Source organism: Xiphophorus hellerii, chromosome 1 (assembly GCF_003331165.1).
Source record: "Xiphophorus hellerii strain 12219 chromosome 1, Xiphophorus_hellerii-4.1, whole genome shotgun sequence".
Taxonomy (NCBI): domain Eukaryota; kingdom Metazoa; phylum Chordata; class Actinopteri; order Cyprinodontiformes; family Poeciliidae; genus Xiphophorus; species Xiphophorus hellerii.
Genome location: NC_045672.1, coordinates 26,850,364 through 26,866,739, shown reverse-complemented (window position 1 = coordinate 26,866,739; position 16,376 = coordinate 26,850,364). Strand labels below are relative to the sequence as shown.

The window sequence follows — 16,376 nt, the reverse complement described above, 5'->3', positions numbered from 1 at the left end:
TTCAAACTTTTTTCTGCACCACACAGGAGTTAAAAACAATACAAGTTAAGTAAAAATAAAAAAATGGCTTCAATTCACAATTACACAATATTACTGTTATTCATGTCTTATCGTATTTTAGATTCAATAGCAGGGACGAGGTAGGTTTTAAAATGTTTATGCACCTGACAAAAGACAAATTTAATAAAACTTCCAATTAAATAACTTGACATGTAAAACACAACCATTATTTCCATTACACCAATGGTCCCCAACCGTTTTACCACCACGGCAATTTTACTGCAGCCCTCTCCCCGCCCGATTGTCGCTTGTGATAATTGTAACCGATCCTCCTGTACTGTGAGGTGTGTCACGATGACTGGTCGGGTCCAGTCGGTAGAACGCTGGGACCGCTCCGATCTAAAGTCGGGCATATTCATCATTGTCTGGGCTCAATGTTGGCGTAACCGAGATAATCCGGTTAAAGTATTTTCAAAATCAAAGATCCTTCAGACTCAGATATACATTAAATGGAAATAATTATTTCTTGTGCGGCCCGGCACCAATTGGTCCACGGACCGGCCCCGGTCCGCAGCACGGGGGTTGGGGACGACTGCATTACACAGATCAACAAGTCATTCAGAAATCAAGAATAATAAATATTCATTGCATTAACACAAATTGTGTTAAGAATCTTCCTCCTCAAATAAAATGCTTAAACTCAAAACACAAAGAAAATGTTAAAAAAAAGAAAAGGTTCTCGCTAAGTTTTCCGGAAATTAGTAATTAGAAATCATTTTGTAATTCTAGCTAACCAAAAGTAAGAAAAGCTTAGTCTGATTAACTTCAGACTGAGAAAAAACAACTTTCTATTAGGTGTATGAAAATACCTGGTTTCAACTGTATATATAACTTTATATACCAAATTAGGGTTTTAATCCACACTTTATTACAAAACTGTGCAGTTAGAATATCAAGCACTTTTAGAATTTATACAGAAATCAGCACTTTCCAAACCTTGAAAACACCTAATTAAAATTCAAGCATTTTCAAGGATTTCAAGCACCCACACAAGCCCTGTAAATATAGAAGTCGCATCAGTGAAGACAGGAGACAATTGTAGGCATTAGAAATGTATTTTATAAAGTACAACAATAACACTTTTGTACAAAATGTGTTAGTATCTGACCAAATAATGCCACAGTTGCTAAACTGGCTTATAAAATTATTGCTTTACACAGATAGCGGAGTGTAAATTTTACAAAGAGGAGCGAAATAATCAGGCAGGTAAACCTGCTATGATCATTGGCAGTGCAACTTTGATGTATTTTTGTTTTTCCTCAAGATGGAGAAAATAAAAAAGGAGCAAAAAAACACAAACATTACTGGTCCAATTATTAATTTACCAACAAAATCTTGTCTATGAAAAAGCTCTGCCTTGTAACGATAATCTGAAGCTAAGAATAACATGGATTAAATGCTCCTACACATTTAGATTACAAACCACTGAGCAGTGAAGAAATTCACCACAAAAAGAAAACAAAGGAAATGAAACAGGAATGTTAAACTAAAAGCTCACACATCAAAATAAGCACATCTAATTACACGCAAAAATTAAATGCCTTACAGTTCTTCAGCTTCTGAACTGAAGAACTTTTAAAACAATAAAAGCTGCATAAAACAGTTTATCTGTAAAGAAATGTCTCAGAAAAATTCTCCATTTTTCTAATGATCTGAATTTGGTATAAGCGACAAAAAGCGATGCCTACCATTTGGTTAAAATAATGCTTTATAAACAAATTACATCGGCGCTCGTCTTTTTATATATAGTTCAGTATAGATGGAGATCAGTCTGAGATATGCTGGATTATTTGAGAAGTGGAGAAGAGAAGAACTTCCCTTGATGAGTAAATCCAACGGCCGACTTACTCTTGCTCCCAAATCTGAAACAAACAGTTCACATGTTGAAAACCGTCATTAGTTGTGAGTCGTGGGAAATAATGACCCAGATTTAATTCATGAATTAAAAACAACGTTTCATGGTAGATGTGAAAAAGTTTCAGTTTATTTACCTGGGTGTCAGAGTGGACTTCATTCGCTGAGACAGGGAGCTGGAGGACGGCGTTTTGTTTAGTTGGTGTTCTGGTGTGGTTAGCGGTCCAAGTATGCTCACTGCAAAGACGGGTGAAATAGGATTAGGCTGCTATAGGACTCCATGAGACGCCCAGAAACTAATATGTGGTAAATCGTACAGTCTTTGTAAAAGATTCTTAAATTATTAAGACAAAAATGGGCAGTGTACATTAAAAATGCAGCTTTTAAGCCAGTAGCGCTTTTCACTTAATTCCTCCTTTTATTACATAATAAATTAACCACTTTTTTTTTTTTACCCCTCCAGGAGGTCTTTTGTGGGCTCTAGTGTCCCTTTTACGAAAGTAGGCTGACAGGAATGGGGAAGGAGAGGAGGGAAGACATGCGGCAAATGTCGCCGGGTCCGGGAGTCGAACCCGCGACGGCCGCGTCGAGGACTCAAGCCCTCCAAATATGGGTCGCGCTAACCCCTACGCCATCACGGCACGCCCAATGAACCACATTTAACGAAGAGCTGATTAGTCACACAAGCCACAGTCCACACTGATTACTGTCAAACTTACAAAGTCATGTATTTGACACTGATCAGTCTGAAAAATGCTACAAAGCCATTCTAAGACCCCTAAACACAAATTTTAAAAAAATTAATTAATAAATATGGCAGGGAACTTTTCCAGGAGTTTTCAGCCTGTCAAAAATCACTGATAGAGCAAATCAATTCACCGCATAAAGTGGATTTTGTTCCCACACCAAACTCTATTTGGTCTGTTTCTCTTTCCCATTCTGGTATGACCCCGCCATCTTTATTCCTGTATCAACTGGATCCACTTAAAGATGACAAACAGCACCCTCTGCTGAATGGCGGCCAAACTACAACACTAAAAGAAGGTTTAAACCAGGGGTTCCCAAAGTGGGTCCTCGAGGGTCGGCATCTTGCATGTTTTAGTTCTCTCCCTGGTTTAACGCACCTGGATCAAATCATGGCTCGTTAGAAGACCTAAGAAGAACACTGACATGCTGAAAAGGTTGTTGGTACCACCAGGGAGAGAACTAAACCATACAGGCCGTCGGCCCTAGAGGACCGACTTTGGGCACCTCTGGTTTAAACGGAAGTTATTAAGTTAGCCGACTGGAACTAATTTTAATCAAACAATTAATCAAAGAAATTTTTTTCAAGTACATAGAATAGTTTAAAAAAAACAAAACAGGCTTTTATGATGGCAAAACTGAAACATGAGTATTAAAACCTCTCCTCAACAATGTAGAAGATCAACTGCTAATAGTTGCAAACTTCTGATGATGGTACAACCGCCTTGTAGGATCCATGTTGCTTAAGACAGCCTTTCCCCCTTAATATATAAAATTTTATAAGTGCAATTTGTTTTTACCCAGATTTTATCTACCTAAATAAAATGCGTTTAATGGTCTGAAACATTAGAAATTAAAAAAACAGAACACATCTAAGGCAGTAGTCCTGCAGTAACAGAAAATCAGAGCCATACTTCTCTCTGGGGTGGCGTAGCAGTTTGCGTTCTCGATGATCAAATGATTCAGATTGGGCTGCACATTTTCAGCCATCACATACTGACTCCAGTAATTCACCGGCAGAGACAGCAGGCGCTCCACCACCTGAACAGAAAATGGAATAATTAGTTATTTTAGCAGATCGCCTCGTTTTATTGCACCAGCGCTGCACTGATTTAGCTCGCCGTTAGCAAGACAGAGGGAATTAATAACAAAGGCCTCAGTGGGACTGTAATGGCTTCTTGGAGAGTAAAATTACACGGCTTACGGTTTGGGTGGGAGGCGATTATTGTGAGGAGGGGGGAAGTTCACTCCACAGTGGGATTCTCGTCGACAGTAAATACGGTCTGACTGCTTTGGAGATCAAAAATAAATACAGAACACCAATGGATCTTTCATCTTTTTTATTGGAAATGATCATTCCAAACTTTTAATTATCTGGTTTTACTCTTGTACTTTCATTTGCTCTTTTTTTTCCCTTGAGATTAAAATAATTCAAATGGCTGAACAGAAGGCTGGGGTACTTTCACTGAGGTAAAAACATAACACACTCAGGTCTTGCTGCAAAAAAGGTTTGCTATCCCTGAGCAAACATACATTATTGATGCCAGTGGGAAAAAAGTATTATCCAGGCTGTTTTTGAGCCATATTTCTTATTTTTATGGCTAAACATTCACCTACAAGTTGAATGGTGAGGAGAAATATAGCAGCTTCTTAAATTAGAATATACTGTATATATGTATATAAATAAAAGTTCAACATATATGGTTAAGAAAAAAAATTATGTCTGAATTTTAATAAACAAGGTTAAGTTTTTGTTTTTTTTTATTAAATAAAAACATCAAATTACTGTTTTAAAGTAATTGAATTGTATAATTCGTTAAACAATTTAATCACATTAAATTATGCAATTGTCCATGCAATTGTTGAGATCAATAAGGTTTGAAGGTGGCTTTTCATTGACTGTTACGGGCAAGTGTAATAATGGAAAGTTGAGTGGAAGGAAAAAGGTTTGGTAGAAAATTCTACAACAACAGAAGGTACGAGTAAGTCTGTCACTAAGCAAAGTATTAAACGATGTATTATATAAATGAGCTCGATAATTTCCATTCCAATGATTAAGATTTTTTGAAGGAGAATTTTGTTTAGAGACTTTTTATTTTGATTTCCATTTCATTTATTGTTTTTGATTGCTGAGTTTTGTCTTGGATATTTAAAATGTCCAGATTCAGTGTTATGTTCTTTACAAAATTAACTTTGCATTATTATGCTATTACCAGTGGTCTCAAAAACAATATCATCATTTATCGCAATAATTACTAAGAATTTATCATCCAGCGATAAATTCTTATGTCACCATGACAGGACTAAATCCACATATCTACAGAATCTTTTGCATCTACATTTAAATAATCTGCCGCATCAGGCTAGATGTTGGTGTAAAGCACTTTAGCTTGTTTGTTACTTAATAATAAAAATTTAACTGGTGAAATAAAGACGAGGGAATGCCTTCAGTGAAAAAATCATAAAATCCACTGGGGTATAGCTGCTAAAAAAATAAAAAATAAACGCTTGCTTCCCTCGGGCAACTTGCATAGTTTATTGATGTCTGTAGCAAGAGGAATTTCAATGAGACAACTTTATCACGCAGACGTGTGCGCTTGGGTAAAACTGTCTCAGTCGTAATTGTAAATATGACAACGAGTAATAGCAGGTTTAAAACAGGAGATCTACAGCTGACAAGATTAATGCTTTTGTTGCTAATTTAAATTACTCATCTCAGTGTTTCTGGCATATCTACAGCTGCCAGCGTCTGGGTAGGAACAGTCCATCACACGGTTCCTGCAGCTTCTCCATTTCAATATTTTTATGCTTTTACAAGTTTAGTTCATCCACCTTTTGGTAAAAAGTTAATATTTCAACATTAGATTTTACATGTGCTGTTTATTTCAAGTACATGTTTGTATAGTGTGCAACAAAGTATGTGAAAAAGCAAAACGCACAAAAAAATACCTCACATTTTCAAATATATTATTGATGCTCTCAAAAGGTGGAGAAAACAGTAAAAGGTAATTTTGACAATTCAGACAGTTCTTGAACGATACAACGGTCTGTTCAAGCCCAAAGCTTGAACAGATGCACATATTTTATGGTCGCTTACGAGAAATGGAATATATTGCAGTCGAAAAATATTCCTGCTAAATTCAATAAAGCTATCCCATCTCCAAGTCTTTTATATTCAAAGTTAAACTATGTCTTTTTTTCCATTTGTTATTGAAAGTTTTAATTTTCTTTTACAAGAATAAAGTGTGGACATTATTTATTAATTTTTTAACTTGAAAGCCTGTACAAGCAATGTCTTAAATATAAGCACCACTTGTTGTTCTCCAACATTTCCAATAAAGACATTTTAATGTAACAGGGTTTATGCAGGTTTTACCAACTCTAATTTAAGACTTTAAGACCCTCATGGATAAAATTTAAGACCTACGTCACGACAGATGTACAAAAGAAATGCAGGGGGCCAAAACTGTGAAATTGCTTCTTGGATTCAGCTTTGTAAATTCTCACATGGCATATTATGGCTTTCTAGCTAGCGAACAAGTATTAGCATCTTGTTACTGCTAGGCTTAACCGTCTTCAGTCACAGAGCGCAGTGAGTGAAAATGTCTGCACATAAGTAAAACATTTGCCTGATAGAAAAGGCCTCCAGAAAAAAAAAACCTAGACAGAAGATGAGATTAGAAGATGTCTTGCTAAAACAAAATTTAAGACCTATGATTAAGGCTAGCTACCATTTTCTCTAATGTATTTAAGACACTTTAAGACCTTAATTTTAGATACATGAATCAAAAACTTTTTAACGATATGCAGACACACTGTGTAAAGGTTTAAGATGTATCTATCCACAGGGTTTACCCTAGTGTATTATAAGCCTGGCTGGCCACCAGGCAAGCATTGTAATTTTTTTTGAAGTTTTTATTTATTTTTTTATGTTTGGATTTAAGACTTTATAGTTGGTATTAACCTTCCAACTAAAAAGTATTAATTTTCCAATAACACATAATTATCAAGTGATATTTTAAAATTTCATGTCAACATGAAACATTTAACTCAAAAGCACAACGGGCCGCTGGATGAACGACTGCCCTAGCGCCCAATCACCGGGCTTAGCAAGTTTTCTGGGGGAAACCTTGCTTTGCATCTTTGTGTAGGTAAAAAATATTTAAAGTAAGATGGACTGCTTGGACCTACCATTGGTTGGCGTTTGGTATCCTGCAGGATGGTCATTGGTTCTGGGTTGGGAACAGCATGACCAACGATGGTTGGACCGAAAACCCGGGCCAGGTTGCTGATGTCCATCTTCGTGTCCAAACTGTCAGCAACTCTGCAAGATTTCATTGGACCAATTAAAGTCTCTGATACTCATAAACTTTTATTCCCCTCAGCAGTCACAGATTCATCAAATGTTTAGCTAGTCTGTGGCAAACTAAAAAAAACAGTAAGAGTTGAAAATCAAATATTTAGTTTAAGTTTTCATAAACAACTTTTTAATCAATATCCATTTTTAAACTATGCAAAGGCTTCCTAAAAGAATAAAACATTCTCTAAATGTTAAATTCCACATATCAGAAGGAGTATTTTTCACTCCTGACCTTTTGAGGTGAAGAATCATGAAAGCCAGCGTGTCTCTGTTGGCCTGCGGCAGGTCGCTGATGGTTTGGTACATCAGAGCTACGCTGTTGTCCTCGTCTGAAACCTCTGTGGGACGACAATGAGCAACTTTCTCAACTGAAACGAGGCAAAGTGTGCAATTTCCATTGCAACTTGGGGGAAAAAAAAAAACTTCAGCAACAAACAAGCACTCAGAGTGGAACCCTGGGAAAAAGATCAATATTTTCTCAAGAGGTTTCTTTCACGTCGCTTAAATTGAACACATAAAACAAAAAGCAATCAGGAGTTCTTATAAGCCTACATTTAACGGCTGTGTTAAGTATATTTCTGAACTCTGATGTGGTTTTGCTGCAACTGTTGTCTCAAGAACAGCTCCAAATAATTTTTATATATGTATAGCGACATTTTGCCATCAGACCAGTCACATAAAACTAACGTACCAGCTGCGTCCATGAAGGCCCGGTTGAGGCGGAAAGTGAGCAGAGGCTCCTTCAGGTTCCTCAGGAAGTCCTTGAGGAGGCCGGTGATCGCATGGATGTCGTCCACCTTGCTGAGCACAGGAACGGTTTTGCTGCGGAGGAACTTCTCCTTTAGATCCTTCACTGTGCGATCAGCGCCGGACAGACGATAAAGGCCAGCCTGAAAGGGGAAAGTCATCAAACATACACTGTTAGGGCTTCCCTAAAGATGCATTTATATTATAAAGTACTAAAAAAAGAAAAACAAAATAATACAAAGATCAGCAATGGCAAAATCCAAAGTATACGTCTGAAATAAGATTTTACTGCACAAAGATGATATGTGACAGCGATACAAAGTGCTCTGCAAAACTACTCAGACTTGTTGGAAGTTTTCCACATTTTTGTGACATTAGAACAAAAAACTTGAACGTTCTTGGTTCAGAAAAACTATTAAAAGGTTCATATTGTATTGGGATTTTATGTGATAAACCAGGAGTCTGCAACCTTGGCTGTCCAAAAAGCCATTTTTGCCCTCCGTCCAGCAAAACAAAACTCTTTTAGAGCCACAAATATGGCATCTTTTACAAAAACCACCAAATTTAGTAAGAAATAAATACAAAAAGGGGATAAATACATTTTCTTTTGTGTGATGTTATTTCAGAAGTCTAATTTCAAACAGAAAGAACAGTAGAAGTAAAACTTTAATAACTGGTGAGATTTACTTTCAAAAAATTGCCACAAACTGATAGTTTGCAGAACTTTAAATTGATCAATAATCACAATCTCTATTGTCTGACTTATTAAATTTTAAAGTTTGTATTCCTCACTGTTACTGACATTTTCTGTTTTGCAATAAATTATTCAAAACTTTTGTTTTTGCCAGCTCTAGATGCTTCACCAAGTCAACACTTTGTAAAACCATCTTTAGCTGTGATTACAACTGCAAACATTTAGCTCATTGTACTTTCTTTCTAAATAAAGTTCAATTTATTTCAATTTGAAACTGTAATGTGACAAAATACTCAATGTTAGCAAGTTATTCATCTTGTAATATTATTTTAATGCATTTACCAAACACAGCCAAGTATGATTTAAAGTTATTCCCACAAAAACAGAATGTCAAAACTAGAGTTACAACTCTCGTCTTAGAAAGGCATTAACTGCAGAAATGTGAGGTTTTTAATGTTCTTTATAATTTGGCATTAAATCAGAGTGCAGCACCACTCACCTCGTGCAAACCCCTTTGTTCAATCTCACTCACACAGTGAACCACGAGGGGAGGAATCATGGGCGCCGTGTCAGGAACGTAGTCTGAAAGGACGCCCTGAGGAGGAAAACAAACAGGAAACCTGGTCAAACTGAGGCTGAGCATCAGGTGAAACGCTGATAAAAACATCATCACATGCCTCTCCAATTTTGACGGGTGTGCCTCCCAGGTTGGGGATGCACGGCAGCGGGCATCGTTCGCGACACTCGGGGTGCGAGACCACCCTACAGTCACGACACTTCAGTGAAATCTTGCCAAACTTGATCCTTTTTCCACACGGCACACAGGATTCAGGTTTGATTACCTGCAAGAGGCAGCCGTTAACTGAAATACATATCTCAGAAATGCCAGAATCTATAGACTGAGGAATTAATCCTAATGTTTAAGATAAAAATAATCAAAACCAAGCTTAAAATCCATAAAATAACATATTGTCACTGCTCTAATTTTGAACAACAATGATAAACTTACAGTTTTGGAGACAAACTCGTGCAGACGGACGCCTCCTTTGCTTTGTGGAGTGCTGGGCTCAGCTTTATTCTCTCCCTCAGGATGTTCAGGGGCCTTAAAAACATTCTCACACTTGACAGCTTCAGAGTCCCACTCCGTGGCAGCTGAACAGGAGAGATTTAATAAACATCCACATGTCAGAGAAATGATCCAGAAAACACAATAAAAAATTATTTTCTTTGAACTGTGGTAGAAATTTGGTGCTTATATTTCAACTTCTGACTGTTAATTTCACATATCAGAGGGAGTATAATATGTTCTTCATACTACAATCAAATCCTATGACCAATATGTTTTCCTAAAACAAATAAATCACACCAGAAAACATTTTCCAAATACAAGAAGTGCAAAATTAGATATATTTCAGTAAATCTTTTAAGTGTAATCTCCAGTGTTTGTTTAAAATTATTCTAATTATGTCACATCCCCCCTAAATTGACAAGCGTTTCTGTAACATTTGGCAAGAAAAACCTTTAGATTTAAAGTAAATGTTTGAAGGTTGTTTTTTGGGGGGGGATATTTATTTTTCTTAATGTCATAAGTTTAAAGAACGCAATGGTCACAATTTATTTATTTTTTTCAATTAAAAATGCAAGATAATTTTATTCTGAATTCTCTTATTTACCAGCACAAAAACAAATCAACATGTACTTTAATTAAAAAGGTCTACAAAAGGGTCTCAAAGTTGTACAGTTTCCTAAATTGTTGGTCAAGATATCAATTTTAGTTTAACAAAAATGAGAACTGTCTTTGAAAACCGTTAACTGTACTGCCTTTAGGTTTATGTTTGAGTGAAAAGTCACTGGAGACTATGACATAAAAAAAACTTGCCTATTAAAAGAAAAATACTTCTTTTGTACCTAAACTTTCCTATTAACAGATATATATTTATCATCAAAAATTTCATACAAATCAAAAAGTCTCCAAACTGCATCCAAGGGCCACAAAGGCCTCCGGGCCCCACTTTGGACACCACTGCTCTAATGGGTTTAGCACATCAAAATGGGAAAACCAACTAGGATAAATTCATCTAATCTTCAGCTGCTTATTTTAATAATTAATAAAGACATCATGAACAGAGGTTAACTCTACGTAAACGCAGTATATCCTACCAGTCTTTCTCCTGCTGCGAGTCCAGTAAGGAACCGTCTCTATGGTAGAAATGGCCTCAACAGGTCCTCCATTCGCAGGCACAGTCACTGTCGTCTTTGTCACAAGCGTCTCACTTCCCTGTCGCATCAATGCACACATTCGGTAAAACTAAATGCAAAACTAAATCAGGCAAAGATTTGGCTGTAAGACCCCTCTGCATGCTAAGTAAAAGAATAAAACACTGAGCTGTAAATGATTGTAATCCAATGGTGACATCCTGCAGAAAATGTCAACGTTTACCCTTTCTGAAGTTCTGCCTGTCGATCGTGATCTTTTAGTAGCACTTGGAGGACCATCAATGAGATTTCTTGAGGAGCGCTGAAATCAGGGCACAAAGTATGACACCTGTCATTTTTAACCACACATTTTCATTCATTACTCTCTTCCTAATAGTGAACGAATGCACAGCGTACCCTCTTTTCTCGCTTCTGGAGTCGTACCGTCCTGATGTTGGACGAATCCCAATCCTGTAAGACATATTAAGTCACATACTCATCCAAAACAGGCCATTATGGAGAAAATGTTCTCTGGATCGGAGATGATGCTGGGAAAAATCAGAGTACTTACAAGGGAGTCGTCGGTTTTGTCATAGCTTATATCTGACAAGATGGAGGCAGACTCATCTATTGTCAACAGTCTGTAGAAAGAAACAAGAAAAACTTGTTTGGTCAATAAAATACCACAACATCCATGTCTCATGCAATAACCTGGGATTCTGAGGAATCCCAGGAAAATACTTGTTTTGCACCTAAAAGTTATATTAACAAATATACATTTATCATTGAAAATGTCATACAAATCAAAAAGTCTCCAGACTTACCGTCCTAATGTTGGACATTAAGACTTAATGTCCAATTGATACCAACTGACACCAACTGGTATCAATTGAATACCAATTGATTGAAGTTGGTATCAACTTCAATTGATACCAACTAGTATCAATTGAAGTTGACTGCAAGGGTGAATTAGGAATGTGTGTTTTTGACTCTAGCTATATGACTGAATTGAACAGAAATAGTCTTTGTTGTCCCACAGAAGGGAATTTTAGGTGTAGCATAAAATGTAGATGTATAAACAAAAACATTCAAAGTGTTTAAGAAAACATAAAAAATAAGATTAAGAACAATAATAGTAATATTAAATATTGGATAAGATTATATAAAAAATACTGCACAATTATTAAAAATAGAAACGTACGAGCAATAAACTTTAAATTCTAACAAACATTTAACAGCAGAACTGGAAGACATTTTAAATATCTAAAATATATAAAACAACAGAAATAACAAATAAAAGAACTTTGAAGTCTCTCTAAGCAAAATCGCCCTTCGAAGAAAAAAAAAAAGACTACTTGAGACCAAAGCATCTTCTTCTGTCATCCAGTTTTGGTAGAAAGAAAGAGAGAAAAGAGAAAAATAATAAACCATGCAAATTTAAATTATTGAACTTAATTGATTTATTGCTTATTATGCCTAAATAGAACCATCATTGGCCATGCAGTTGAATTATTTTCATGTATAAAAAAGAAAACCAAAACCAAAGTGGTACTAAAACTCCAGGTTAGAAAGTGACAGTATATAACATCCTTATACCTCCGATTGGTAGTCTGGTTGTTTGTTTGGCAGTTTGTATTGAGGAAGGCCAGAGCAGAGCGTTGTTCAGCACTCAGCTGGATGCTGTTGGTGGATCCCTCACTCATTAAAAGGTCCCGGATCAACTGAATCCGACGGTCCTGTACATTCAAAACGCAAGTGGAGAAAAAAATTAAGAGCTGCTTGAAGGTAAACCCTAAAACAAAAACTTTGCATTTAAGAAACCCTACCAGCGTCTCGCAGTCGGCCTCTGCCTTTTGTCTGCGCCGGATCTCCACGTCCACTTGGTTGCGGGCGTGTTTCAGCTTCACATCCAAGGCTCCTCTCTCCATCTCTGCTTTTCTCAGCATATCCTTGCAAGATCCCAGTTCATCCAGAGACCTTGCCCATCTGCGGCGGCAGTCCTCAAAGTTCTGCAGCATCTGAATGAAACCTTTGAGTGAGAGTCCAAATTGTTATTACAATTTACATGCCAGATTAAATCATATAATCTGATACGAACTACTTACTGGGCTCAATATTCTCATTCATAAGGTCAACATGAGTCCTCAGATTGTCATATAGGCTCTGGAGGTTCAGGATTGTAGTCTCCATGGTGTCCAACAATTCAAATACCTATAGGAAAAGAATTACACACACACAACTTAATGATTCTTTAATTTAACAGACTGTTCAATTTTTGTTGATCTAGAAACTTCCGACTCGTTTTGAAGTAAGCTGCGCCTTTCAAAGAAATAGTTACTCTAAATACATTTTACAGTGAGGCAAGTTAACTTATTAAATTAAACAACACTCTTATATAGCGCTTTTCAACCCCCCAATGCTTCTCAATGACGCAAGTTACCCTTTTTCTTTCTAGCTTTAGCTAGCAAGGTTTCACAATAACATTACTCGTTCACCCGATTACTGTAGGTTAACAAAACAGCAGCTAAGCTAACTTTGTCTGTCTTCCTATTTGCACCCACTGGGTACACTTACAGTTAGCTACCTGTTTGGAGAAAATCTGTACAGTAAACCCTTCCGGAGAGTTGTTTAATTTAGCCGTTTGTTCTCATTTTCTCTTCGCAGCGGTCACCGTCTTTGTCCACATCCTTGTTCGGCCGTACCGACTATGAGCGGGTTTCTTTTCAAACTTCGCCGCTAGCCAATGAATGCGCTCTGCGTGGGTGTCAAAGTGATCTGCAGTTACGACTTCCGTATACTTCTTTTCAAAATAAAATTAACGTAACTGTCCCTTCTCCACTTATCTCACAAAACCAAAGCGTAAAACAACAAAAAAATATCTGTACAAAATGATAGCTTAATATGAAAATTTAATGGACTGACTGCATACCTAATAAATGCGCATGATAAAGAAATAAAGTGTGAAAGTGAAAATGAAAATACGACACTTCCGGTCAGTTATTTTAAAGCCTAACGGTCATTGGCATATTGGAACTTGCTGAAGCAGAGCTGTTTTTATTTTCTTTTAAGATATAAGTGGTATAACAACTACAATTCCTCTTTCTCTAAAATTCTAAATATATAAAAATAAAATAATGTGACGCTGTAAATTTACCACGGCAGTTTTAGAGTTCCAAGTCAGGGGTAAAAAATAAAGTACACCAGATAATCAAATCAAATTTTATTTGTATAGCACATTTCAGCAGCAAGGCATTTCAAAGTGCTTTACATCATATCAAACACAGAAACACAATGCAACATAGAATCAACAATCAAAACACGACATTAAGTCAAGTTTCATCATTAAATTTGTAATTGATTACGATTCAAATACAATCCTAAACAGGTGGGTTTTTAGTCGAGATTTAAAGGAAGTCAGTGTTTCAGCTGTTTTACAGTTTTCTGGAAGTTTGTTCCAAATTTGTGGTGCATAGATGCTGAATGCTGCTTCTCCTCGTTTGGTTCTGATTCTGGGGATGCAGAGCAGACCAGAACCGGAAGACCTGAGAGGTCTGGAAGGTTCATACAACAACAGCAGATCTTTAAGGTATTGTGGTGCTAAGCCGTTCAGTGATCTATAAACTAACATCAGTATTTTAAAGTTTATTCTTTGAGCTACAGGGTGCCAGTGTAGGGACTTTAAAACTGTTATGTGCTCTATCTTGCTGGTTTTAGCGAGAATGTGCTTTGTAAAAACAGGATATTCTCTGTTGTTGTTTTAGTGAAAATCAAATTAATATAGCATGTATAGCATAACAAGTGTAACCCTTCTGCTGAATTGAAGGACTGTTACAAGTCACTGAAAATGCCAAGTTAAAATGCAAATGTTGAACAAATGGAATATCTATGAAAAGTAGCATTTTATGTGGTTTTGGGTAAATTTTTTCACAAGTTTCAGTGTTCTTAATTAACTTCCATTACATTTTTGTTCTTTTTTTTGTATTTTACATCTTACCACTTAGAAAGATCCTGGTGTCTTACTGTCTAATAACCCATTCTCCAAATCTCCTGCAATTAGCCGTGGGATCCCACAGGGGTTTGTGTGGGGCCCGCTTGGCAGTTTCAGGTCAGATGTTTTACTTTACTTTTTTTTTATCTTTTGGGGTTTCTTATTTGATGACTTGCAACTGTATGAGCTATTAATATTTCTAAAATGTGTTTGACACAATTGGACTACTAGCTAACTGACTACTGTCATCATAATGACACCGTCTATTTCCAGGAAAGCATTTTAGATTGATTTTTTTTTTTATCAAAACGTATACCTTTTTGTCTAAGTTGTATAAGATTTGAATCATCAAGATTTCTATACATTGCATCTTAATTGTTTTTCATTCTACATTATTTTATGTTTATTCCAAAAAAAATTTGAAAGTGGTTGCACAGTGGCGTAGTTGGTAGCACTGTTGTCTTGCAGCAAGAAGGTCCTGGGTACGATTCCCGGCCAGGGACGGGGTTTGCATGTTCTCCCTGTGTATGGGTGGGTTCTCTCCGGGTACTCCGGCTTCCTCCCACAGTCCAAAAACATGACTGTCAGGTTAATTGGTCTCTCTAAATTCTCCCTAGGTGTGAGTGTGTGTGTATGGTTGTTTGTCTCTGTGTTGACCTGCGACAGACTGGCGACCTGTCCAGGGTGACTCTGCCTCATGCCCAGAACGTTACCTGGAGATAGGCACCAGCACCCCTGCCTACCCCACTGGGGTTAAGGGTGTACAGAAAATGGATGGATGGGTGGTTGTTCCACTATGATGCATTTAATCTGTCTTTGGAATCTGAACTTTCTTTTAAATTTATATGAATACAATATAACAACAGTTGGTTATATAAACTTACCGCACAGGAAGGTGAAAGACTGAGGTCAGTTTCATGAAATTGCAAAAGTAAGAGTTACAATAAAAGGCTGTAAATTAATTGAGTCTTTGTCAAGTTACCTTGTTATCTTTATAACCCTGATAGATTCAGTACTTTCTTTCCTTTAGTGTGTGACCATCAGATTCAAGTCACTGTCACAGATAACATAGAGTACAGAGTAAATGATAGGAAAAGACACGAGGAAAGGATTTTATGTGGGATTCAAGTTTCAAAGTCACTGTATTGTACAGCACTGTGTTCAGGTTTGAGTTTGTCTTCATTTATTCAAGACCATGTGCAGGAACATTATTCTCACAAGAGAGGATATGCCCCGCACCAGATATTGCCCCTGGCTAATTTCCATATGTTGCCCCTGAGGCTAAAACTGCTTATAAAATACAGATGCAACATACAGAAATGCAGAGTTAAGCCACAGTACTCCCTCACTCAGTTAACACGCACAGGACAAAACTCATCTCACACAGTTCCTCGTCCTAATTCAGTTTTTCAACACATCCTGTCGGGATAAATTAAAAAATCCAATCATCTCCATTGGTGCAGTCAGATATTCAGTCTTTAATGTCAGCAAGCTTCAATCATGCAGATTTACACAGAAATTAATGATGAAAGAGTAATTTTCATGAGTATGTTAAACATCATTATACTTCTATCTAGGTCAGCTTACATCAGAGTTTGAAATACAAACTAAGATGCATCCAAGATGAGGCCACCTAAGTTACCAACACGATGCATTATAAACACACAACAAACTCAGTACAAAATGCACACATTTGAAAATTAGACTGCAATTAACTAATATCTGCTCATAAA

The 16,376-nt window shown here is 36.8% G+C and overlaps 1 protein-coding gene across 2 annotated transcripts; it reads right to left on the bottom strand.

Moving 5' to 3' along the window:
* Positions 1-1,096: 1,096 nt before the first annotated feature.
* Positions 1,097-13,392, bottom strand: racgap1 (Rac GTPase activating protein 1). 2 transcript variants are annotated; one of them, XM_032556527.1, is made up of 17 exons: positions 13,230-13,392; positions 12,761-12,866; positions 12,482-12,684; positions 12,252-12,391; positions 11,227-11,296; positions 11,073-11,126; positions 10,900-10,977; positions 10,620-10,737; positions 9,469-9,611; positions 9,137-9,301; positions 8,959-9,054; positions 7,710-7,908; positions 7,251-7,356; positions 6,850-6,982; positions 3,573-3,699; positions 2,052-2,151; positions 1,097-1,922 (listed from the first exon to the last, which is right to left on the bottom strand). In XM_032556527.1, the coding sequence occupies exons 2-17, from the start codon at positions 12,843-12,845 to the stop codon at positions 1,847-1,849; spliced, it is 1,893 nt and encodes a 630-aa protein (XP_032412418.1). In that variant the 5' UTR covers positions 12,846-12,866; positions 13,230-13,392; the 3' UTR covers positions 1,097-1,846. The 2 variants fall into 2 exon arrangements, with proteins under 2 accessions (XP_032412418.1, XP_032412336.1); XM_032556445.1 differs by having other exon boundaries at positions 13,240-13,392.
* Between the last annotated feature and the right edge of the window lie 2,984 nt (positions 13,393-16,376).